The following is a 25,935-nucleotide window of genomic DNA, read 5'->3' as shown; positions in this document are numbered from 1 at the left end:
ACAGCCTTCACTTGTATGCTTTATCGCGTGAGCAGAGTTACCATGTTCGTGTGCGCAGGAGAGGAAACGAAGAAGAGAGACAACGAGGAAGAAGAGTGGAGAGCACATGTGGAGGAGAAGATGAAGACCGCTACCGCAGTCAGCAGAGGGAAGAATCACAACCGCAACATCTGAACAGGGGTGGATCACACCACCGGAAGAACGAGCTCGCAGCCACCTCGCTAGTGCACACATGCGCATGCGGGTTAACACGCTCCGCGCGGCCGTGCCATATCACAGGTCTCTCGACATATACTCAATGAAGGGGATCCACACACATATACATAAAGGCTTGTGCCATTCAATGACCTCGGCCTTCGGCCTCGGTAATGCAACCCCACTCCGCCCCGCTGTGGAGGCGGATTTGTAAAAGAAAGCTCCCACCCCGTTGGTATTCCCCAAACATCAAAACATAGAACTAATAAACTTTTCTCAGCAAGCTCGCTGGTGTTAAAGAGTTTTGTTTACCTCCTGTACTTGAGACTGAGTGATGATGTTGCACAATTGGAATCCTCTTCTACCGAGCCTTTGCTTTCCCTTCCTTTCCCCCCCCCCCCTCCCTTGTGTTTCTGCCTTCTGCGCGGGTTCGCTGTTGCCGGCGCGGGGGCGGGTGTTGCTGCCGGCGCCGACCCCCCCCCCCCCGCCCCACGCGGGCGGGGCGGCGGAAAAACGAGGGCGCGGACAACCCGCAGCCCCCCAACAGCGCGGAAAGCGAAGGAAAGGAAAAGGGAAAGAGAGACAGGATGCACAATTCCCGGGATGGGCCCTTCCGCCCGCGCGCACCGTCCGGCGGTTGGGGCGGCGCCGTGCCCCGGGCGGGGGGGTCGCACGCGCCCGAAAAGCCAAAGCCAAGAAGGGGGGGAAGAACAACCCACACCCTACAAATCATCACCCACCAAAAGGTCAAACCCTCACATGAAAATTGCATGAATTTATCTTTCTTGGTTTTACAACACACTGTAAATATCAATAGTTAAATACATGCAAAGAAAACAAACTATTCAACAGACCTTACGAAGTGGGTAGCCCGCCTTACGCTTCCCCGCTGGGTGGGCGCGGAGTTCAGGGTTGGGCGGGTGGGGAAAACTAAAAGATGGAAGAACTGCTGAATTCTAGCAGTTGGAAAAGAGAATAAAAGAAAAAGGGGAAAAGAGAGGCAGGACGAATAATTCTTCAGGCTAGGTCATGCTATTCGCAAGCTCAAAAAAAAAAATGAAGAATTTTTGAAAGAATGGAAAGAAAAGGCCTTTGGCTTTCTGAAGACTGAAGAAGCAAAGAACCTCTCTGGTCTGTTATGTTGCAGGCATACCTTACAGCCGTTCGTGTCTTGTTTTCCCATCGAGAAAGCACAAGAGAGACATTTTTAGCGACATTATTCTATGAAAAAGATGCACGGCGGTGCATCAGCCAAGTTCTCTTTGGAAGGAACGTAGTCTACGGATAGCAAATAGTGGTACCACCTGGCACAGAAGAACTGTCCACCAGCGATAGCGCCGGCCACGGCAACGAGAATGCCGATGATGACTCTCTACACCGACGCCTCTGGAGCCGGTTGGGGAGCGGTCTTGATCGGGACGAGTCCCAAGAAATCATGAGCGTTGGTGACGAATGGTCCGCAGCAGAGCAGCGCGACATAACCGCGCTGGAAGCGGACACCGTGGTTCTGGCGGTGGAATACTTGCAGCGATAGATTCCCGCAGAGTCGAGCTTTCCTATAAAGATCGACAACACGACAGCCTTAGCCACTCTCAGGAAGAGAGCCGTATCGACAAAGGCACTCAAGGACATTGCACTTTGCGTGGGAAGCTCTGTAAAAAGCATCTTTTTTGAGTGGCGCATGCGTCGTTGGGCGTGTGCAGGCCGGTTCCTTCACCAGGAGAGGTGTTCGGCTGAGCTGCGGTAGCCGTCGTCTAATGAGCTTGAATGTCCAATTGAACTCTGCGATGCAGATACGTAGGAATGACGAGCAGCGGAGGATTTGTGCGCACAGTCGCTCCAAGTCGCCGCACGTCATGCTTGGCGTCGGACCAGCAATCTTCCGGATCGGGTGATCTGCCACGGCCATTTTGTGAGCTGCGTGGATGAAACATACCCACTTGACGTCGGAGACTTCTCTCGTGTAACTCTCATTCGCGTAAAAAGAGAATGGACAATCTTTCGCAGTGGTGAACATCCTCCTGGACGCCGTTTGGACAGCTTGACGCGTGTCTGCGGACCGTATGTTGTCGATCCCAACGTCGATTGAGGTCAGGGCTGGGCCGTTCATGGTGAACTCGTTGCCCGCATACTTCAGATGACCTGCTACGGTGGACGTGAGGATTTGCATGGTTTCCTGAACTGATTGTGCGCTGCGCATGTTGTGAGGAAATAGAATGCGCTTCGTTTGGTTGAGTGCTCTTTCAGCGCTGGGTTTACGTGTTTCAGCTCGGGGATGATCTGATCCGTATTCATTGCTGTGAGGTGCGTTGATGCTGGGTTGTTTGCGTTCCAGCTGGTGAGAATTTGCGCGCTTCGTCTCATCTCGCTGATGTCCTCAACCACAACTAGAGGGTATGCCTTGGAAGGGTTCCGTGACGGTGTGTCTCCCGCTGTGAAGGGTAGTAGAGTTTGCTGCGGACTCACCTGCAAGGCATTCTCCTTCGTCAATCATTGAATATCTCCTCAACGGCCTGCCATTTTTCACGACTGGAAGACCGTTGCGTGACTGCCACGGCCTATCGTTCAGCGCTGCCATGACAAGCTCTATCTCTCTCCGTATTGCTGGTACCCCTTGCTTCTGTGAAGTTCGGTTGATGGAGTACGTTTTCAACATCATCTTCACGGAGTTGTCTTCGATTTGCAAAAGCTTCAATATTGCTCAAGCTGTCACTGCGTCGGTTGACTTTGTGTTGTTGCTGACCTTCATTTGCGTGATTGCGTTTGCAGACCGGTGGTCTATGTTTCTCGTCGAGATTCTGTCGATGTTGGTCTTCTTGGCGTGTTTATTGGTTGCTGCAGTGCTGTGCACCCGACTGCGTCAGATGTGTCTGCGGATTTGCCACATTCTCGGGGTTGCTCCGGCGTTAATTGTGACCACCATGGATGTCGTAGTAAGGAGACTTTCCTTCCGTTGTTGATGCTGCGGCGCGTTCGCTTAATTTCACGTTCTTCCATCTGAAACCGCGAGAACCCTTGCACGTATTTCATTCAATTTCTCGTGCTCGTTGCCGGCCGGTAACAGCCATATTTTTGAAGGCTGCGGTACTCAGACCTCCAGTGCCCGTACTTGCCGTGAGAGTTGCAATACTGTTTCTTCACGTCGCTGTGCTCCTTCTCGTCGCGAAGCTGTTCAAGATTCTCCATATATGGGTTCTTCTCTGAAGTGAGCGCTTTGCGAATCTCCTCCGAACTCACACCCGACGTTTCAACATGCTTATCTTGGAGTGCCTGGATGAGGTTTAGGCCGACCTCCACATTACAACATTGCTTCCACGTCATCTCGTCGGGAAAGCGATGTTTGGAGGTCTTCAGAATCGAAATTGCCTTCGATCTCAACCACTTCGCTGTCGTCGATGAAGTGAGGTGCCTCCCGACTGACGGAGAAGACACCGGTATCCTCGTATCCGTCTCGCGGAACTCACTGAACACTGTGTTCTATTTTTTGCGGCTCTGCATTAATCTGTGGGTTGGTGTGTAATGAGACGAGGATGCTCTTAATGTTTCCGTCATGGTGTTGCTCGACCTCGTAGAGCCCACCGATTCAACGATTCTAACGGTTATTCATTCCCTGCGGAAGGATACCTCAATGGGTGCACCCGGTTCTACATGCAATACCTGCTGATATAGCTCAGCAGGTGTGATGGCTTTCAACGCGGCGCACGGTGTGGTAGCGGGCTATTGTTGCTCCTCGGGGGGCGGCTGGCTGGGGGTCTGGTGGGGCTCTGGGCGGCCTAGGGTGGCCGCGGTGTCAGCCCCGGGGTACCATTGGTCACCCAGCAGCAAACCCGAACTGTTTTGCTTTTACTGAGAGCACTCGGAAAGCGCCTAGTTAAAGCGGGTGGTGGTGGTGGGGTGGGGGGGGGCGCTGAACGCGCCGCCGTTTTCCCATGCTCGAGCAATTGCTGCATTTCATTCAAGACAATTTCTGGTGGTGACATCTCCGAGTGTCGAATTCCATGGAGGCTTCAGCGGTTTCTATCGAATAGAGGAGAGGAGGATGGAGTGAGAGCTATGGGAAGAAAAAGAAGAGTGGGAAGGGGGCAGTTTTTCAACGTAGTGAAGGAGACTAATCGCTGAATGGAAACCGCGGCGTTGTAAGCGACGAGACTGAGAGGGAACGAACCACTGTGCAAGTTGAGCGGAGCTTTCCGAGAATGTCTCTTTTCTGCTACCCAAGAAGAAAAAGCCTCGTTTACGTCACAACTCACTTGCAACGAACATCTATTAGATTTTTTTTTTGTGTGCCCCGGACGCATCCAAGTCTCACTATTATTCACACAAGTGTTTCACAGTGCCAACACCGCGAACAAAAACCAGGGTAAAGCTCCTTGTCACAAACCCATAAATCCGTTAGCTACAACAAACGTTACAGTGAACCGGCGTGCAGAGCTCTGAAGTTGCAAAATCAGGTTATACTCAAAGAGGTTTCGTCATCGCTGCCTTCTTAATGGCATTTAACGTTTGCGCAACGTTTCCGGGTGAGCCTCGAACTCACCCGAGAGAACAATCGTTTGCAGCTGCGAGGGATCAAGTTTTGTATAGGGTACGGTTTATTTACGACGCTTGGATCAAGTATCACAGAATGTGTAAATAGTTAACTGTCTTTGGAGCTGGTCTCGTTATTTGTACCGTGTTTTAAGCTTTTGTCAAAGCGAGGGCAAAAGTTCCGTGCTTTTGTTTCAAGCGACAGTTGTGTTTTATCTTTCGTGGTACCAGATGACATTTCAATCAGATTCATTGAGGAAAGAAGAGAATTCTCTTTTTCACGGTGGCTTCGTACGTGCTGTTAAACCGTTATGTTGGTTGTGGTACTATCGCGCGAAAAAAGAACGTATTCTTAGATGCACATTTTCCAGTTACGAACCATCACTTTTCTCCATGTTTGCTGACAGAGATGGTGAGAACTGCAAGTAAACGACAAAATGAACAATGTGGAATGAGCAAAGCATTCGTTACCGACAACGCAATTTCGTGTCAAGCAAGATTTTTATATCCCACCGTATTTTTCTTGTGCTTACAAATTTCTTACGTTTATTTGTAGGTGCCAATGACGTATTCTGTGGTCATTTTCTACCCAAAGAAAATAACCGCATGACGTAGTTTTTTTCTGCATCTCTTTTTTCTTTCCGTTAACGCACTTTTTAAAGCAACATTAGTGAGATCTGCCTTCACATTTGTTTCTAATAGTTGATTTCTGTTCAGCGTTTGATTGAAACCCGCTTGAGCTTAAGAAATGTTTCAATGACGCGCTGCTTTTCTCTCCACTAAAAGTCGCAGGAACGCTAATGGCCCTCTTATTGCGTGTCTGTATTATTGTCGTTCAAGCGGCGTTGTAGCGCAAACATTTTTTTTTCTGGTGATGAGTGTATTAGCTCATTACAACTGAACAGAAAACGAAGTGTTCTGCGTGGCACTGCACCGAGGCTCCTGTAGCTCACTCAAAGACATAGACAGAGGTTACTTTGTAGTGTGCTTTCCGTTTATTATTAATTGCCTCACGGAGAAGTTTTTATTCTGCAACTGCTGGTTGTGACTTTCTCAGTGAATGACGTAGTACGGTGACACATAGCCTGCATTTGGCTGTTTAAGTATTTCTTACATTCTTTTTTCCTGATGTCTGCTACCGCGGTGCTGTGTAGTGGAAATGTGATTTACCTTCATGAAGTAACAATAACAAGCACACACAAAAATGGTTTCCCATTACTGTTATGACTAGGAGGAAATTCTTTGACTAATACTTTTCTTAAATATTTTTTCTCGATTGCATATATATATATATATATATATATTTATTTTGAAAAGAAATGCGTTAGTGAGAGGGGAAAAAATCAGTGAGTTCGTTGTAAAAGTAGGCGCTATTTTCTACCTACCTGCGAATACAAAACTGTTCGGGAAAAAGTAGAGTACCAGGCAAATACAACAATGGATTGAACCCTGTCGCTCACACGCAAAAAAGGCATGATGTATTCTCGTGCTGAAACAACACAAATAAGCACCAAAAGCAGTGACTGCATGGGACAATTAAAACAGGTTGCTAGCCGGTCTAGAAAATCTAAATTAAAAGACACCATAACTTTATTTCTTAAGAAAGTGTTTTGTGAAATAAACTCAAGCAAGCAGACAGAGATATTCGAATACTGTCCAAACAACGTTAAGATACTGAGTGATCAAACTGCCTCTATTTTCGGAAAATAAAGAACGCACAATCTTTTACAAAATGTTAGTGCTTTCTGTTTTCGAATAACTGTGGATTATACTGTATCATTTAATTGAACTGTTGCACTCCTTCTGGATAGCGTATTTTTCAAAATCTGGCGCGATCCTAGTTTCTTTCTTGGGTAGGATGATTATTAAGACTTGATGCGGACAAGGGTATGCACTATATTTTGCCATTAAATAGGTGATTGTCAAATGTTCTGGCCTTTAAAAAATCTCTTGCTCGCTTCGGTTTAACAGCTGTTTTGAACCATACTACCTTTGTTGTGTCTTGGGTGTAGTCACCACCCAGAAATGTGTTAAGCACACATGGGTATTGTAGAAAATAGCGTTGCTTCTTGCATTTTGTGAAAATCTGGTAATATAGAGCATAGAAGAACGTATATAGTTTTTTTTTCCTGCTATATCTTACGTTGCTTTGCATTGGCGCGGAACATTGTATCAATGTTCTATAAAACTTCATAAGTAAAAATGAAATGCAAATTTGGTTCGAAAGAGCCTTTCAGCGGGTTTCCTACTTATGCAAAGCTTAAATTGTACAGTTTGTGGCTTAAGGTTTTTTTCTCGTTTTAAGACTTACTGTATTAAGAACGTCTTTCTGCGTGTCTACCTTATTTTCAAACTGGATCGTCATTACGCGTTAATATATAAACAATCGCGCAGTCATTCCATATCAAAAACTGTTCTGTTACAGTGCCAAAATTGCAGTGTCACGCCGCACTATTGGAACAGAAACTTTGACTTGTCGGTGATTTAACCTCCAATGCTAACGTCATTTTCTTTTCTGGCCGCCCTCACTTTTTTCCCTCTTCTTTACTGGATTTTGCTGTACTCTGCAAAACGTTGCTCCCTTTTTTCCGCCAAATCTTGTTAGTCAACTTGTGCTGAGGTCACCTTTTTTTTTTTAGCCTCCTACTCACATCTCCTATTTTCACTTTAAGCCTGCTGTTCCGTGCTTACAATGTCTCAGAATCAACAGGACGAGAACCAGTGGACCGAGCTTGGGGACGAGGTCCTTGACCACCCTCAGCACACCGAGGAAGAGCAGCACCAAGAGGCTCCTCCACCACATCAGACTGCTGAAGACGTCCAATGGCAGGAGCTTGAAGATGAAGCACCACCGGAGGCGACCGACACGCAAATTCTTTCGGAGCAGGACCCTGAAGAAGCAAATGCCTTAAACGGTGGCGAAGAGGTCGCTGAGGAGCGTAACGAGTACCCTGAGGATGCGGCTGCCGTGCACGGTGGCGAAGAGGTCGCTGAGGAGCGTAACGAGTACCCTGAGGATGCGGCTGCCGTGCACGGTGGCGAAAAAGCCACTCCTGAGCAGCCCGACGGACAGTGGGCGGAGCTCGGCGACGAGGAGCCGCAAGAGCACCACCACGAACACCACCTTCACGGGGGACATCCTCGCGAGTCTCAGGACGATGAGGAAGGAGTGGCACCTATGCCTGCCCAACAAGCCGACCAATGGGCGGAGCTTGGTGATGAGGAGCCGCAAGAGCAGCCTCACCACCATGGTGAGCACGCCCACGCCCCGGTGGAGACGGCGTACGAGGCGGAGCCGCAGCAGCACACACGCTCCATGCCCCCGCCTCAGGCCGCCCGCCAGCATCTCGGCGCGATCGTGAAGCCGAAGACCCGCAACGTGAAGGCTGTGTCCCGCTGGGAACCCGTCGAGCACCAGCCGCGTGAGGAGAGCGACGACGAGTTCGAGATGTCGACGTGCATGGCGCCCGTGTACGAGGGCGAGGGCGATGCCGGCAACGAGGACGCCAGCGTGTTCAAGAACGGCGAGCCGGACTGCAAGGGCGAGATCATGTCGTGCTTCGACGAGCCGAACCTGCTGTACCGCATCATCGACCCCAATGAGAAGACGTGGGCGTTCTACAACGACAGCCTGAACTACGAGATGCACGTGCAGTTCACCTTCGGCAAGCACTCGAAGCTGCAGCCGCTGGAGAACACTGTGATGAACCAGAACGACGAGGGACAGTACGTGACGGAGGTGGTTGTGTACCCCACGGAGACAGAGATGTTCGTGAAGGGCAGCGTGAACGGCTTCACAAGCAAGCTGCGCGCCGTGCCGCTGAGCGACGAGTACCACAACGCTCGCCGCGGCATTACGGAGGAGCAGGTGGCCAGCGAGACTGCGGCAATCCAGCGGCTGACGGACAGCGACAACGCGGAGGATGTGCTGCAGGCGTGCATGGAGAACGGGATTGCGTTCGTGGACCCTGAGTTCCCGCCCTGCCAAGCGTCGCTGGACGCTGGTGCGACGAAGCCCTTCAAGCCGCTTGCGTGGGCTCGCCCGCAGTCGTGCGTGCCGGAGGAGATGGCTGCGCAGGTGCGTCTGTTCCGCACGAGCGTGCAGCCCGGGTGCGTGGACGCTGGCGATCTCGGTGACTCCTGGGTGATGTGCGCTGTTGCCGCTGTGTCGGAGGACCCTGCGCGCCTGATGGGCATGTTCCGCCACCCGGAGGGCAAGGCCGCTGCCCAGCGCGAGCATGCCGTCGGTGCGTACCGTGTGACGTTCAACAAGAACGGGTGGTGGCGCAGTGTGCTTGTGGACAGCTACCTGCCCGTGTCTGCCGGCAAGCTGAAGTACGCGAAGAGCGCCGTGGATCCTGCGGAGATGTGGCCCGCGATACTGGAGAAGGCTTACGCGAAGCTGCACGGCAGCTACGCGAAGATCTGCTCCGGCGACCCGCTGCACGCGCTGCAGGATATGACCGGCTTCTCCACAACGCGTTTTGACGATGCCCTTGTGGATGAGTCGAGCAAGACCAAGGCTGAGCTGTTCGACGACCTTGCGCGCGGCATCGCTGCGGGCTACACTGTCATTTGCAACACTCCCGGGAAGGGCCCGAACGATAAAAACCGAGAGCTGACGGAGGAGCTCGCGAAGGTAGGGCTTGTGACCGGCCACGCCTACACGATTCTCGATGCCAAACACATCGAGAAGGAAAACCTGCGCCTCGTGAAGGTTCGCAACGCATGGGGCCGCGGTCTGGAGTGGAATGGCGACTGGAGCGATGACGACAGCAAGTGGGAGGAGTACCCGGACGTGGCCGACGCGTGCGCGTTCCAGAAGGCCGCCGACGGCACGTTCTGGATGTCGTGGGAGGCTGCGCAGAAGTACTTCAATGGCGGTGGCGTGTGCTTCTCGCACCAGCCCGCGTACGACTACCGCATGAACTCCGTGTTCACGAACGGTGTGCCGTCTGCTGTGCTGGAGATCGAGGTGTCGTCGCCGACGTGGTTCACCTTTGTGATTTCGCAGGACGACAAGCGCTGCCGCGACACCGCGGCGGAGTACCAGCCCGTGATGATCAGCATTGCGGAGCCCGTGGAGGGTGGCATGTACAAGGTGGTGCTGAACACGTCTGCTGACGGTGTTCACCCGACTCCGGACAAGTGGACGTTCCTGCAGGCGCGTGACATCTCGCTGATTCGCAAGTTGGATGTTGGCAAGTACATCGTTGTGCCTCGCAATATGCCCTCTGATGCCGACCCAGTGCCGTATGTGCTTGGCATGATCACGAACAAGGAGGTGGGAGGTGGCGATGTGTCGGTGAAGTTCAAGCGCCTGGATGCGAGCAACCGCGTGTTCGAGAACTTCCCGAAGTTCGAGCCCGAGCTGAAGGAGGTGGAGCAGCCGGTGCAGTTCCAGAGGCGTGCTCCTGGTGAGGGCTTTCCGCTGACGCAGATGGGCGAAGAGTTGCTGTAAATATCCAGGCAAAGAGAATGCAGGATGTCAATCGGTGTTTTTGTTTCACAGGAGCAACGAAACCGATGACAGCCTCAAAGGAAGTGTGGCGGCCCTCTTCTCTGTCAGCGCGAGGTGGATCTTGAGGCGCGTAATGGACTACCCGGCGACTCCTCCCGCACCGTTTGCAAAAATCAGTGGTTTGGCTCTGCTTGCAGTCCGTTTGTGACCGTGGTTTGCAGTGGATATAACGAAAAACTCTCTTTCGTTGCCCTTTCGATGGGATGCAGTAGTTTAGCAAAACAACTGGCTCCAGCTGGATAACGGCGGCGATTTTATCGTGAAGCAGCGCAAATGCAGCCCGCAACTCATAAAGAACCGTTTAGCGTGTTTTTGATAGCGAAGTATCTTGTTGACTTTTGCCACTTAAAAGCAGGTGCGTTTGGTGAGATGGAGGTAGGCAAAATGCAAAGTTGTCGAACTCGAGCCTTTGCCGTTGTCATCCCGTCAAAGCTGACTTTACATTCTTAAAAGGTGGCGTATTTTATGTTTAAAGTAATATACGTATTGTGACCCCTTGTGTTTCACACCCAATACGGTAAGCAACGAAAAGTGCAACCGTTGAGAAGTGACTCTATTCCTCAGGTTTGAAGGTGGCACCACTAAAACACTGAGGTAGCTTTTGATCCCTTTTCTCCCCACACTAAGCACAAATTCACTTCCATCGCTTTCTTTGCTGTCCCTTTAAGAAGTTTCTTTTTTGCACACAATTTCTACAAAAGAGCCAAGTGAGGAGTTTCGAGGGCGGGATGAAAAGACCCCCACCGAGACCACTTGTGTAACGCAAGTGCGACTTCGTTTTTTTTTCCCCTTTCATCGGATGTTTCTCGATGTGTTCCTATTGCATCCCTGTTCATTTTTTTGTTGTTTACGTCAAAAAATAGTAGTGTGGCGGGTTGTCTCGTGATTATCATTGAGAAGGCTTCCCTGTGATGTGCTAAATTACGGGAATACGAAAGTGGGAAAAACAACAGAACAAAGAGTTTTTTGAGTGGTCTCTTCGTCCTCTAATGAAAGAAGCAGAGTGTTCATTTCTCTCTCTTTTTTGTTAGACCCACAACTACTACCATCGTTCTTCCTTTTCTTCTTGGGCTAGCGCCACATTCTTCTTTCGGCAATGTATTCCTTTGAAAAGAGTTTTTCTATTGTTCTTCTTTTTTCGGCGCATCATTCACTTTGGTATACTAAACTCTCACCCCAAGCAAACTGAAGTTATACTAATATTTTCCAATGAAACGAAGAAATATATACCTATATACATATATATTTGTATTCCCCTTTCCGGTTACCTGTTTGTCTGACGCGAACGACGTGGATTACTTGATGAATTCAATGCGTCGGCGAAGGAATAAGCGGTTGGAGACGGCTCGGCATGGTGTGCTACAGCAACACAACCAGAAACTAGCTGGAAATTTGATAGCTGCTATCTCCACGGAACCTTTTCCCTCTTTTGTCGTTTCTATGCGTTAAAAAGAAAAAGAACTGTACTGCACTTCGATGTGTTCCCTATTTAGCTTCTACAGGGCATCTTTGCAATGAGAGAAAGAAAACAACACAAAAATGCTGAGCGAGATATTGAGGTCCTTCGTAAAATGCTTGATCACTATTCACGCTAAACGAGGTTTGAGTCCAACGCATCTTTTTCTGATAGACTTTTCGCATCTTGAAACGAAAGACTTGCATATGCTCGTGGTGCTTTTCATTTCCAACCCTGCACGTTTGCGAACCACCAGCTAATCACTTAGGACGGGGTATTCTCTTAGTATTTGCAATGAGAACACGTTCGCCATTATTTCATTGCGTTAGTTTTGCTTCTCAGCAAGCGTTTCTTTTCTCTGCATTCAACCTCTTTTCTTCCCACGCCTTTTCTTCTTATGTTCAGTAATTCCATTTTTACTCCCTCTTTCTATACTTAAAGCAACATCAATTTTCCTTTTTTTTTATATCACGTAGCGGATCATCGGCTACCCCAATTGCACCGAAGCGCCTTCGCCTTTTAAAGACCACCGACAGTAGTTGATCCGACTAAAACTATCATACACTTCAACAGTATTGAAGAGTGCAGCTCTCAAAAAAAACAACAACAACAAATGTCTCACACTTCGAATCCACAGGATTGGCAGGAGTTGGGTGATGAGGAGTCGCAGGAGACGTATCACCACCCCCATGGCGGAGAGGAGCACCATCACCATTACGAAGGGCAACCGTGCGAGGGTGAGGAGGACGTTGCCCCTCAGCAGCCCGACGGACAGTGGGCGGAGCTCGGCGACGAGGAGCCGCAAGAGCACCACCACGAACACCACCTTCACGGGGGACATCCTCGCGAGTCTCAGGACGATGAGGAAGGAGTGGCACCTATGCCTGCCCAACAAGCCGACCAATGGGCGGAGCTTGGTGATGAGGAGCCGCAAGAGCAGCCTCACCACCATGGTGAGCACGCCCACGCCCCGGTGGAGACGGCGTACGAGGCGGAGCCGCAGCAGCACACACGCTCCATGCCCCCGCCTCAGGCCGCCCGCCAGCATCTCGGCGCGATCGTGAAGCCGAAGACCCGCAACGTGAAGGCTGTGTCCCGCTGGGAACCCGTCGAGCACCAGCCGCGTGAGGAGAGCGACGACGAGTTCGAGATGTCGACGTGCATGGCGCCCGTGTACGAGGGCGAGGGCGATGCCGGCAACGAGGACGCCAGCGTGTTCAAGAACGGCGAGCCGGACTGCAAGGGCGAGATCATGTCGTGCTTCGACGAGCCGAACCTGCTGTACCGCATCATCGACCCCAATGAGAAGACGTGGGCGTTCTACAACGACAGCCTGAACTACGAGATGCACGTGCAGTTCACCTTCGGCAAGCACTCGAAGCTGCAGCCGCTGGAGAACACTGTGATGAACCAGAACGACGAGGGACAGTACGTGACGGAGGTGGTTGTGTACCCCACGGAGACAGAGATGTTCGTGAAGGGCAGCGTGAACGGCTTCACAAGCAAGCTGCGCGCCGTGCCGCTGAGCGACGAGTACCACAACGCTCGCCGCGGCATTACGGAGGAGCAGGTGGCCAGCGAGACTGCGGCAATCCAGCGGCTGACGGACAGCGACAACGCGGAGGATGTGCTGCAGGCGTGCATGGAGAACGGGATTGCGTTCGTGGACCCTGAGTTCCCGCCCTGCCAAGCGTCGCTGGACGCTGGTGCGACGAAGCCCTTCAAGCCGCTTGCGTGGGCTCGCCCGCAGTCGTGCGTGCCGGAGGAGATGGCTGCGCAGGTGCGTCTGTTCCGCACGAGCGTGCAGCCCGGGTGCGTGGACGCTGGCGATCTCGGTGACTCCTGGGTGATGTGCGCTGTTGCCGCTGTGTCGGAGGACCCTGCGCGCCTGATGGGCATGTTCCGCCACCCGGAGGGCAAGGCCGCTGCCCAGCGCGAGCATGCCGTCGGTGCGTACCGTGTGACGTTCAACAAGAACGGGTGGTGGCGCAGTGTGCTTGTGGACAGCTACCTGCCCGTGTCTGCCGGCAAGCTGAAGTACGCGAAGAGCGCCGTGGATCCTGCGGAGATGTGGCCCGCGATACTGGAGAAGGCTTACGCGAAGCTGCACGGCAGCTACGCGAAGATCTGCTCCGGCGACCCGCTGCACGCGCTGCAGGATATGACCGGCTTCTCCACAACGCGTTTTGACGATGCCCTTGTGGATGAGTCGAGCAAGACCAAGGCTGAGCTGTTCGACGACCTTGCGCGCGGCATCGCTGCGGGCTACACTGTCATTTGCAACACTCCCGGGAAGGGCCCGAACGATAAAAACCGAGAGCTGACGGAGGAGCTCGCGAAGGTAGGGCTTGTGACCGGCCACGCCTACACGATTCTCGATGCCAAACACATCGAGAAGGAAAACCTGCGCCTCGTGAAGGTTCGCAACGCATGGGGCCGCGGTCTGGAGTGGAATGGCGACTGGAGCGATGACGACAGCAAGTGGGAGGAGTACCCGGACGTGGCCGACGCGTGCGCGTTCCAGAAGGCCGCCGACGGCACGTTCTGGATGTCGTGGGAGGCTGCGCAGAAGTACTTCAATGGCGGTGGCGTGTGCTTCTCGCACCAGCCCGCGTACGACTACCGCATGAACTCCGTGTTCACGAACGGTGTGCCGTCTGCTGTGCTGGAGATCGAGGTGTCGTCGCCGACGTGGTTCACCTTTGTGATTTCGCAGGACGACAAGCGCTGCCGCGACACCGCGGCGGAGTACCAGCCCGTGATGATCAGCATTGCGGAGCCCGTGGAGGGTGGCATGTACAAGGTGGTGCTGAACACGTCTGCTGACGGTGTTCACCCGACTCCGGACAAGTGGACGTTCCTGCAGGCGCGTGACATCTCGCTGATTCGCAAGTTGGATGTTGGCAAGTACATCGTTGTGCCTCGCAATATGCCCTCTGATGCCGACCCAGTGCCGTATGTGCTTGGCATGATCACGAACAAGGAGGTGGGAGGTGGCGATGTGTCGGTGAAGTTCAAGCGCCTGGATGCGAGCAACCGCGTGTTCGAGAACTTCCCGAAGTTCGAGCCCGAGCTGAAGGAGGTGGAGCAGCCGGTGCAGTTCCAGAGGCGTGCTCCTGGTGAGGGCTTTCCGCTGACGCAAATGGGCGAAGAGCTGGCGTAAGGAGCTGCGCGTGTGCAGCGTTCCCTCAGCGAAACGAATAACGTGGACTAACTTATGCGTGATTTCGGTGCACAAACCGAATGGAAAAATAACAGTGCTGCGATATTTGGTCGCATCCCTTGCGTTGCCTACTATGTGAATCTCTCTAACGACGCCCGTAGACGAAAAAATGGAGGCCATAAATTATCGCTTCTTCACTCTGTTTTCATGTTCCTTTCACTGGTTTACTTCGAACACGCGACATTTCGCACGGTGGGAAGCCGGACACGGTTTTTCCGTTTTATAGACGAAGCAAGAGCGACACCTTTTTCACGGAATGGGATCACACAATCCTAGATGCGCTTTGTGAGTTTCAAGTCGTTTCTCAGCTTTGTTCTTCGTATGCTGTTTGTTATTATTATTATATATATGTTTTTTGACTCCCTCGCTTTCCTGCCATGAGTTTGCTGAGAAGCCTTTCGTTCTACCGTAACTTTTCTCGTCCTTTTTTCGTTTAGCGTTCTCTGCTTGCCTTCAGTGCGAAGTGCAGCCGGTGTTTTGTTGGCAACGGGAAACCTTCAGCTTCCGCTGGATTGCTTTTCCATCTGCCAGAAATGTTGGTGATGCCGGTGTTGTTCGTGAATCCCTGTCGCCGGATCTTGTTTTAGCAAGCGAAACATGAAACTGTAGCACAGGCGACAAACAAAGGCGGAGGAAACAGATGAGAAAGACGAGGAGGACTGTAGAGAACACCTATTATCTGAAACATTGTTTCATGTTTACACCTTTCTTTTTTAAATACCTTTCGTCAAATATAGAAAGTGCTTAGTTTTTTCTTTTCATGAGTGGAAACGGCTCTGGCTCTGTCGATCTTGGCAATCATTGTTATCTTCCTGTTTATTAAAGCTCTCCTGCACCCTTATTACAAAAGCTTTGGTTTCTCTCCTTCTCTCGCCGTCACGTGAGACATCCGTGAACATATCTATGTATTTTATCGCCATTGATCTGTGCGATAGAGAAAAAACAACAAATTTATCTTTTTTACTGTAGAGGAAGGGTCGTCGCCGTTGCAAAAGAGAATTCGTGCGGATCTGAAAACTGCATCTAGATGGAACTCCTGGCTTCGACTAGGTTTCACCGAAATTGTGAAGGCACGACAAGTGAGCTTTTTTCTGGTTTTCCTTTTTATATCGCACCTCACAATGCAGAAAAAAGGAAGAAAAGTTCTCAGTTTATTTATTTATTTATTGTAGGTGTTCGTGCCGAAATGTTTCTTTCATTTTTTCTTTGTGTTTTCATTGAAACTCTCCGTTTCGTGTTACCTCTGTGCGATCTTGCAACATTGTGTGATTTCAGCGACTTACACGCACATGTCCCATTAAACTATCATTTTCGCCGTGGAGAACAGTAGTACAAGCAAAACAAATAAACTTAACAAATGACGAAATGCTTCGGTGCCTTGGGAAACTGTGGTTGCTTTGGTTGCAAACATCGGACCTTGCACTTATGTGCGACCAAACGAGGAAAGTTTTCTTTGGGCAGCTTTACTGAGAGTTGCCGGCTGCAACAACTGCATTTGCTCGACAAGCAACGGTTTATGATTGAATGATGCACAGTTTTTGCTTTTCCTTCACATCTTCATTCGCAGAGCTACTCCTCTGTGCAGAGGAAGGACCGCTACTGAATGTCGTGTTGTTGGAGGTTTCCTCGACAGTTCGCTCTTCTTAACATTTTCCCTTTTCTTTCTGTGCCCGTTTGCTTTTTCATCTGCTGCGGTTGATCTCACGCGTCGCAATTGTGTATTTTATTTTTCTCGAACGTGCTCACCGTGACACGCCCTCCCACTCGCTACGACCCCGCATAACCCTGGATTGCACTCCCACTCTTTTTGCATAGCCAAAAAGAAAAAGAAAAACACACTTACTGTGCTGGTTCTCGCTCTCTTGCTCGGAAGAAAATTTTCTCCACACTGTCTCGTTTGCTTTACGTCATACGCCTTCAATCGAGAGACTCATAGTTTCATAGTGGTGGTAAGTCAGCCGACCTTGAATTACCTCCTTGTTTTTTCATTTGGCCTTACTTTGTTTTTTTTTCTTACACACAGTGATCACGAGAGTAAAGGAAGAAAAAACATCCAACAATGGCGCTTGCGAACGGCAAGGTGGACGAGTTCGACGAGGGGACCGTCGTGCAGAAGAAGTACGGACCGAGCGATTACCGCTACGGTGAGCCGGTATTCAAGGGTGAGGCAACACCGTGCTTCGATGACGGCCTCCTCTTCCGCATTGTCGAGAAGAGCAACAACAACCGCTGGTCTTTCTACAATGACACCACCAACACCCAGATGAAAGTCCAGTTTGTGTTTGGCAAGAACTCTGCATTGCGTGTGCTGGAAAACACCGAGATGGAGCAGCTGCCGGATGGCTCGTACCGTGCCACCGTGATGGTGTACCCGATGGAGACGGAACTCTTTGTGGAGGGCGAAACGAACGGGTTCACTAGCAACATCCGCGCTCTGCCGCTGTCCGAGGAGTACCTGAAAGACATGGCCCGTCAGGACTACGAATTTGTGAAGCAGGAGACGGCGACGCTGTTCAACTCGGTGGACGAGAAGGCCTCGACGGACGAGATGGTCAAGGTGTGCGTTAAAAACAATATCAAATTTGTCGACTTTGCCTTTCCACCGGAGCAGAAGTCGCTGCAGATTGGCTCCCTGATGAAGCTGAAGGTGCTGCCATGGGAGCGCCCAAGCATGTTTCTTTCTGACGAGAACGCCAAGCAGGCCCGTCTCTTTCGCAACGGGGTGCACCCGTCCAACCTGGACGAGGGCGACCTCGGCGACTCGTGGCTCACCGGCGCGATGGCTGCCCTGGCAGAGTTCCCCGATAAAATCCGCGACATCTTTCGCCACCCCGAGAGTGTCGAGCAAGGCCAGAACGAGCGGGCGTGCGGTATTTACCGCGTCACATTGAACAAGAACGGCTGGTGGACGAATGTGATCGTGGACGACTACCTGCCCGTGGCCGGCGGCCGCCCGAAGTTTGCGCGCTCGAAGGGCGACTCGGCGGAGCTGTGGCCTGCCATTCTCGAAAAGGCGTACGCAAAGGTTTTTGGTGGGTACGGCTTCATTGTTGCTGGTGACCCGCTACACGCTCTGCAGGACATGTCCGGTTTCCCCTGCTCCTCTTTCGATAACGCGTTCGTGGAGTCCACGATCAACGAGACGTACGAGCTGTTCATGCACCTGAAGAACTACAGCGATGCGGGCTACCAGATCGTGTTCACCACACCGACTCGCGAGGCTATCATGACGGCGCGCGGTGCCGCTAGCTGCGGTTCCCCCTCCCAGGCCGAGCGTGCCTTCGACAAGGCGAACCTTCTGCTAGGCCACACCTACTCGGTGATTCGCGTCGGATACTTCGAGGAGCACGACCTCCGACTGCTGCAGCTGCGCAACCCGTGGTCGCAGACCACCTCTGACTGGAACGGCCCGTGGAACAAGCGCGACGCCAACTGGGACAAGTACACGGAGGTGGCAGAATACTTCAACTTTCAGAACACGGACGACGGCACCTTCTTCATGGAGTGGCCGGATGTGCAAGACTACTTCGTGGGCTGCGGCGTCTGCTTCATTCAGCACCCCATGTACGACTACCGTGTTCGCGGCACCTTCTTCCAGAACGTGCCCACGACCTGCCTGGAGATCTCCGTGGCACGCCCCACGGTAATCAACCTCATTCTCTCCCAAGACGACAAGCGTGGCACCGACAAGCCGGAGAACGCGCCGATCATGATCAGCGTTGCCCACGGCATGGGGGCGATGTCGCCGATGCGTGTGGATATGAACAGTGGGTTCGACAACGACCACCCGTCGCCCGAGTACACGTTTCTGCAGAGCCGCGACGTCAGCATGTTCTACGAGTTCACGCCGGAGAACTCGCCGTACCTAGTGGTGCCCCGCGCCATGAGCCAGTTTGCGAAGCTGCCGTACACGCTTGGCATCCTGTGCCCACATGAGGTCGGCAAAGAGAACAGCGAGGTTCGCATCGCCTTCCGCGCCTTAGCTCCGGAGAATCGCATCTTTGATAATTTCCAGAAGTTTAACTGCGAGACAGTGGCTACCGAGACAGAGTTCCAGGGGAAGGGAATAAAGCAATTTTTCCCCGACATCTACGTTGGAACGATCATCCAAACCTCGGACGATTAACGACGGCGCAGCGGCTGAAGAGTACTGATGTAATCTTTTGCCTCTTCAGGAGTCGGGTTTTTCTTTTTGACCCCCCCCCCCCCCCGGCCTTCCGCCAGGTGGATTCATCCTTCAGAAACAAGTCTTCTTTTTCTTTCATGTATGCTGTTTACGCGGCCGTGTGGGGTCTTCGCACCACAACAAACGGGCCACGTTTCCTCGCTGACCACTCCTTCTGTCGCACGCCGTATGTCTGTTTTTCATCTTTTTTTTTTTCTCGTTACGTCGCCCCCTGTTCTTTTCTCTTGTGGCGTTTCTTGTTTCTTTTTTTCTCACAGTCGCTGCTTCCAGGACGAGCAAGAAGGAGAACAGTTTGGCACGCACCCCCTCTACATAGTTCATGTGTTTTCTCTTCCTTGCGTGTTCACTCGGATTTCAAACGTCTTTTCTTTTCCCAGTTTTTCACCCAGTTTGTATCGTTGTAGTGTGTGCTTTGATGACTCTTTGTTAGGCTTTCTATCACCGTGCCTTTGCTGTGTTTGTTGTCCCCCTCACGAGTATCGCTGGGCTGCTGAGCGATGGGAACGAACACGCAAAAATTGCGCCTCATTTCGGTCATTTGATTGTGTTTAGTTTTTTCTTTCTTTCTTTGTTTGGCGGTTGTATGTGAAATCTGAGTGTTGTGTTTCTCCTGCTCGCTTTCTCAAAGGAAAAAAATGTGCCTTTTTTTTACAGAGTACTCTGACTGTTTAACCTTAATGGATTTCGTTTTTTTATAAAGTAAAGATAGATGAAAACGGCTTGCTATTTGATGTGGAAGAAAGTACCCCAGCTTGCTCCTTTTTTTTTCCAACGTCGCCAACGTCGTCAGCGACACAGCTACCTCGACGTGGTGTGTGTGTGAAAAGCAGTGATGTGGTGCCGATGCGTGAGGTGCGGAGAAGCTGTGCTTGCCATCTGCCGTCTACATTGTTTGTCCCAGTGCCGTTTTATCATTGCTTTGTGATCTACGTTATTATTCTCATTGTTTCTTTGCACCTCTTTAGTGCTTGGCGGATGGTGGTTCGTTGTCTGAATGTTTTGACGGATCTTCGATGTCGGGAAAAGATGGCTTCTTTTGTTTTTCTCATGCTGTAACGTCTTCGAACCTTTTCTAAAGGACCGGCAAAAGCAAAAAAACAAAAAGGAGAAGCGTTTCTGCAAGTCGATTTGCTTTTGTGAAATTTCTCTGCTCCAGCGATGTTGAAATACAGCTGCTGTTCGAAGGTGGCCAACATCAATCTTTTTTTTTAGGTTTCTTTTCCGTGTTGTAAAACGAGTTCGGCTTGTGGGACATGTCACCACTTGAGTGCTAAGGAATGGCACATCAAAGGGCGGGCGAGTTGGGATGCCGAGTAGAGGTTTAGGAGAAGCGTGCTCCTCGTTCTCGGCTCTCGAGAGCCATAAGACGGACAGACGAGCCGCACAAAACGAGGGAGACAAAGAAGATCAATCCAAGGCAACAACGACGGCGTGGTATGACGTTTTCTACTCTGTGCTCTCGGATACGTTGTTTTACTATTACCATTATTTTTTTTTCTATTTTCGAATGTGCATTTCCTTCTTTTTGTGTTGCTTTGGAAAGTTCCTTTTTCGGTTCCTCTTCCTTTTTTTTTCTTTGATTTGTTCTCGTGATGTTTCGCTTTCTTAAAAGGTCGTCGCCTCACTTCGCGCTTGTGGCCACAAAGGATGAAAACGTGAGTGTTCGTAGAAATCAAACGATGCCATCTGAAGGACTACCCGCAAGTGTCTATAACGCTCTTTTGTAAATGCGTAGCGGATAGTTGTGGGCGAGCGCGGCGAGGAAGGCGCACGATGGCATTGAGCCACGATCCAGTTCTCCGTCCCCCAGTTCATGCAAGATCCACCCTACTCATTCGTTTTCGTACGAAGAAGCCGCCTTTGCAACGTCGTATGTATGGCGATTGCTCCTCATCTGAGCTCTCAATGGCGAGAAAGTGAATCATTCCCTTCCTCAATCACTTCCACTCTCTATCTCTTCTTCGCACATTCATGTTTTTCTTATTTTCTTCTACCTTCCCATTTTCAATATTACATTTTTCTCTCTTCGGTGCCAACGCTCTTTTCGTGGTGACGAGAGCGCGTGCTTAGCAGATCGGCACTGGGCTGATTGGCAACATCTCTAGCTACATTAAGGCTTCCGCTCCCTTTATCCATCCAGGTAGCAGTACCTCCGCAAAACAACAACAACAACAGAACAGCAACTTTCCATCGTTTTCTTTTATCTTTCGTATCGTAACGCTTTCGCTTTCTTCTTTCTGTTTCCGGTTTTCTTCTCATCGTTCATGAACCCCTGCGCTACAGGACACACGAAAGCGCACACAAAGTCAAAATACTTTTTTCGTCATCCCCCTCAAAAAAAAAGGCTGTGCCGTGTGCTGCCTCAACGGAAGAGTGAGACATTATCTCTAATTCTTGCGCAACTGTTATCTGTATTTCGCTGTCGAGGCTAGTGCGACGGCGCGAGCGCATTCAACCATCTTTATCTCTTTTTGTGTGTACTCACCCTTCTACAGGGGAGGTGGTGGGACTGCAAAATTACTCTCTCGTTGGTTCCAATAGGCCGCTCTTGTGCAACGGAACCCCAACAAAAGTTTGACAGACGAAGCGAGCCCCCTTTTTTTTGTGGTTGTCTCCCTCATTGCGTTTGAAACTCCTCATTGTGATTTGCATAGGTTGATTTCGTTGTCACTCGTGTCCTCCCCCCCTTTTCTCCCTCTCTAGCACACTCGTATATAGTAACGCGTAGGCAGCTGACAGGAGAAGGCGTCGTTGTGTTGATGGGGGTTGAAGAGAAAGGGCTGCGCGAGTGAGTGCGTGTGTGGAATCAAGAAGAAGTATCATTGGAAATTTCAAAAAAAGAAAAGCAAATCACTGCGTTGAGGGGACGATACACTGTAAACTTTCGCGGAATCAAAAGCTTCTTCGACGTGCGTCTATCGTATTGCTTGCAGTTTTGAAAGAGCTGGCGGTGAACGATGATCGACGAATTCCGAGAGGAGAGTGTAGAGGCGCTGCACAGGAGCGCGTCAGCGAAGGCGTTGACCACGCCGTGGGTGAACTGGGGCCCCTCCATACCCGGCGACGCCACGCCGTGTTTCAAGGGCGGTTTTCTGTTTCGTATTATCGACTCTGAGAAACGGCTTTGGGCACTCTACAATGATACCTTTGTTTACGAGATGCACGCCACCTTCATCTTTGGCCCAGGGTCAGACATGCAGCCGCTCGGCGCTCTGTCGTCCAGCGGAGGAGAGGCGGACGCCGATAATCGCGTGGTGGCAGTTTCGCAGGGCAACGAGCTGACGATATCACTGATCGTGTACCCGATGGAGACCGTCGAGTTCGCGCGGGGCGACAAGTCGAAGTATCGGTGCCACTTTGACGGAAAGCCGCTCTCCAAGGAGTACATTCAGCGAGAGTCCGTGCTGGCCTATGCGGAAGTCGACAAGGATCGCGCTGCCCTCGCTAAATACGCCTGCTCCCTTACAGACCCCGAGGCGGTGCTGAAGGTGTGCAAAGCACACCGCGTTGCCTTTGTTGACCCCTCTTTTCCCCCGGAGCAGATCTCGTTAGACAGCGGGCGCAAACTAATCACACCGAGTGGGTGGCGGCGGCCGGAAGCCTACCTGCCCACCCATCTGAGGAGTCAAATTCGACTCTTCCGCCGCGCCGTGACTCCTTCTGCGACCCAACGTGGGGAACTGGGCAACTCGTGGGTGATGAGTGCTATGGCCGCCATAGCGGAACACCCTGACCACATCAAGGACATGTTTCGCCACCCGCGCAGACCCGAGGAGACGGCGCGCGACGAGGCGGTGGGGGCGTATCGAGTGTGGCTCAACAAGGACGGCCTGTGGCAGTCCGTTTTAATCGATAGTTTTCTCCCTGTTGTCGGGAAGCAGCAGCGCTACGCCCGCAGTGCGGATGACCCGTGTGAGATGTGGGTTTCGTACCTCGAAAAGGCTTACGCAAAGCGAAATCGGTGCTACAGCAGCATCGCAGGCGGCGACCCCCTTTTTGCCGTACGTGACTTCACCGGCTTCCCAACCTCGCGGCTCGATCTCCGCTTCCGCGAGTGTGTCACCGACCCGGTGAAGAGCTACGTGTTCTTCCAGCGCATGGTGCAGGATTACGAGAACGGGCACGTGGTGCTGCTGAGCACCCCCGGCAACAGCGATCCTCGCTCGGGCCACAACAGCTACAAGGAAAAAGGCATTTTTGTCGGCTACGCGTACGCGGTGCTGAGCGCGCGCTTCATCGAGCTACGCACGCCGAAGCGCAGGAAAGTGCCGCCGCTGCGTCTGCTGCGACTGCGCAACGCGTGGGACGCAGCGACCAAGTGGAACGGGCGATGGTCAGCGCAGTCACCCGCGTGGGCGGAGCACCCCGAGGCGTGCGCCGCGTTTCCCAACCACGACGGCGAGGACGGCACCTTCATCATGGAGTGGTCAGAGGTGCTGGAGACGTTTGTAGGCTGCGGCGTCGTGTTTAACCACTTCGGCTACGCGGACTACCGCATCCCGTTTGAATTTTCGGGCGCCATACCAAACCTGTGCTTGGAGATTCACGTGACGGAGCCGACGTCGTTGACGCTCATCCTCTCCCAAGCGGACACGAAAGGGACGCCCAAGGAGGCGGAGGACTACGCACCCATCATGATCTCCATCGCAGGTGCCATGCCTTCGACCACCACTCCTCTCTCTCAGGACGGCAGCACGCGCAGTAGCGGCAACTCAGCTCCCTCGATCACGGCGGGCAACTTCCCTGTCGTGGCGCGGGAGTACTCGCTGCTCGTCAACTCCTCCGCTGACGCCGAGACGCCGTCGAAGAGCTTCACCTTTTTGCAAGGGCGGGACATCAGCGCCACGTACACCTTTGTGCCCGAGCAGTCGCCCTACCTGGTCGTGCCGCGCCTACTGGTGCAGCAGCCGGCCAACGGCACCAGCACCAGCAGCGGCGGAAGCAAAGCGTCACCCACAGTTGCGAACGGTGTGGAGCCGTGCACGTGCGTGCTTGGCATCCTTTCCCAATTGGCATTCACACCGTACGGCCAGGCTCATGTCCGCCTGCGCCGGCTTCCCGCAAAGAACTCTGTCTTCGAGAACTACCTCAGCTTCGAGAACGACTCCGAGGAGGTGGAGAAGACCTTTTACGAAAAGCGTGCCGGATCGAGCGTAGTGACGCGCAAGGCGTCAGAGCTCAACTAGCAGTTTATTATTATTTCTGGGGGCTATAACGTGGCGTATCTCCTTTTTATGGGTTGCTCACGGGCATCAACCCCCTCAAAAACCAACAACTTAAAAAGAGCCTACGTCTTTCTGTGGCGTTCCAGACGGCGACGAGGCAAACCGGAGCGCAAGCAAAAACACACACACAAAATGAACTTCCTCCTGTTCTCTCCTGCACCACCTCTTCCAGATGTTGTTCTGATTTGTATACTGTTTAGCCCTTCGACATTTCATGTGTTTTTGTGTACCCTTTCCCTCTCCCCTTTTTTTTCGTCTCGCAACGTCCGCAGCGTGCTCGCTCAGTCCGATCTCAAGCGGAGTTGCGACTGCCGTTCGTCTCCACAACGTGTCTGACCGTTCCTTGAATTTGTTCAGGACGGCCTGAACTAGTGCTACCCAACTACCAGTTAAAAAGTCTGTTTATGCGGTTTCAGCGCCAGTTTAAGGCTCAAGGAATGCAACGCCATGTAGCACCAAGAAGTGATCGCAAAGTTTTATTGCTTTTGTACTTGCGTTGTTTCTCCCCAGTACGTGGTTAGCCGTAGTGCATAACGATCAACTTTTCTAAGGTGACGCGCTAGGCGCCCGAAGGTGGAGAGCAAGGAGCATGCGTGCGTACAGCGCAGTTCTCCTGTCTTTTACACCTTCTTCTTTCTGTGGCTCCTTGTTTGGTTTTCTTCATTTATTCTTGTCTTTCAAGGTGTACCACCTTCTCTAAATCACGTACTGCTTTGGATTCTCTTTTGTTCCCCCCCCCCACCCGGTGGCAGTAACGTTTGTAGCAGCGCGAGAGGTAAGCGGTGGGGCTGCTTGATCTCTATCTATTTGTGTATTGTATGCGGGACGACGGGTGATCGATTTTCAAAGCTTCTCATCTTTGAATTTACACTTTTTTAAGTATATCGTAGTTAATGTGACTGTGCGAACTCTTCCTTTTTCCTTCTGTTCTTGTGCTCGTCATCAATGGCTTCCCTTGTATTTTTCCAATAACAACCTCCGTCAATTCTTCCCGTTTCTCAGACTGGAAGAATCACTAACAAATCAAAAACGCGATCCACACTGTAGACGTGATGCACAACGAGAACTGTGAGTGTGTGCTCACAACATCGTCCAGCTCAGCACATTTTGTTTCTGGAATCGTCTAAGGTGCCGCGGCAACGCGCTACCCCCTCCTTGAAAAAAAGTGTAACGCTCACATTTCTTTTATTTTTACGATGTTCAACGCCGTTCCCCCCCCTCTATCGCTGTCGTGGAGCCACTCAAAATATATCTTTTTTTATTTCTTCTTTTCCGTCTTGCTGTTACCACCGCGTGTCGCCCATCGAGAATCCTCCGTGGAGCATATATATATATATATATATATGTGTGTTTGCTGTACGCTCATGTTTGTCCTTGTTGTGAAATAGTTCGGAGCTGCTAATAATAATAATAATAATAGTAATAATAATGGTAATAATAATGGTAATAACAGCATCTGAATGAGTTGTGTTTTACGTTTGGTGTTTCTTTCCGTTTTTTGTGTTGTTCTCCATCTGTCCTTTTTGTACATACATGTTGTATTAACACACATACACACACTACATATATATATATATATATATATATATATATATATATGTA

General features: G+C 51.4%; 4 protein-coding genes across 4 annotated transcripts; all 4 read left to right on the top strand.

Annotated features, from left to right (window-relative positions):
* Positions 1–7,326: 7,326 nt before the first annotated feature.
* On the top strand, positions 7,327–10,183 carry ABB37_08565 (putative calpain-like cysteine peptidase putativecysteine peptidase Clan CA family C2; the record flags this gene model as incomplete). Its single annotated transcript, XM_015807617.1, has 1 exon — positions 7,327–10,183. The coding sequence occupies exon 1, from the start codon at positions 7,415–7,417 to the stop codon at positions 10,181–10,183; it is 2,769 nt and encodes a 922-aa protein (XP_015653699.1). The 5' UTR covers positions 7,327–7,414.
* Positions 10,184–12,103: 1,920 nt separating this feature from the next.
* ABB37_08564 (putative calpain-like cysteine peptidase putativecysteine peptidase Clan CA family C2) lies at positions 12,104–14,862 on the top strand (the record flags this gene model as incomplete). The annotated part of the gene is made up of 1 exon (XM_015807616.1): positions 12,104–14,862. Exon 1 carries the CDS (start codon positions 12,313–12,315, stop codon positions 14,860–14,862), a length of 2,550 nt encoding a protein of 849 aa, XP_015653698.1. The 5' UTR covers positions 12,104–12,312.
* Positions 14,863–16,981: 2,119 nt separating this feature from the next.
* Positions 16,982–19,048, top strand: ABB37_08563 (putative calpain-like cysteine peptidase putativecysteine peptidase Clan CA family C2; the record flags this gene model as incomplete). The annotated part of the gene is made up of 1 exon (XM_015807615.1): positions 16,982–19,048. One exon carries the CDS (start codon positions 16,982–16,984, stop codon positions 19,046–19,048), a length of 2,067 nt encoding a protein of 688 aa, XP_015653697.1.
* Positions 19,049–21,166: 2,118 nt separating this feature from the next.
* ABB37_08562 (putative calpain-like cysteine peptidase putativecysteine peptidase Clan CA family C2) lies at positions 21,167–24,294 on the top strand (the record flags this gene model as incomplete). Its single annotated transcript, XM_015807614.1, has 1 exon — positions 21,167–24,294. Exon 1 carries the CDS (start codon positions 22,066–22,068, stop codon positions 24,292–24,294), a length of 2,229 nt encoding a protein of 742 aa, XP_015653696.1. The 5' UTR covers positions 21,167–22,065.
* Positions 24,295–25,935: the final 1,641 nt, after the last annotated feature.

Source organism: Leptomonas pyrrhocoris, assembly GCF_001293395.1.
Source record: "Leptomonas pyrrhocoris isolate H10 chromosome Unknown, whole genome shotgun sequence".
In the NCBI taxonomy this organism is placed as follows: domain Eukaryota; phylum Euglenozoa; class Kinetoplastea; order Trypanosomatida; family Trypanosomatidae; genus Leptomonas; species Leptomonas pyrrhocoris.
This window is presented reverse-complemented; position numbering and strand designations above follow the sequence as displayed.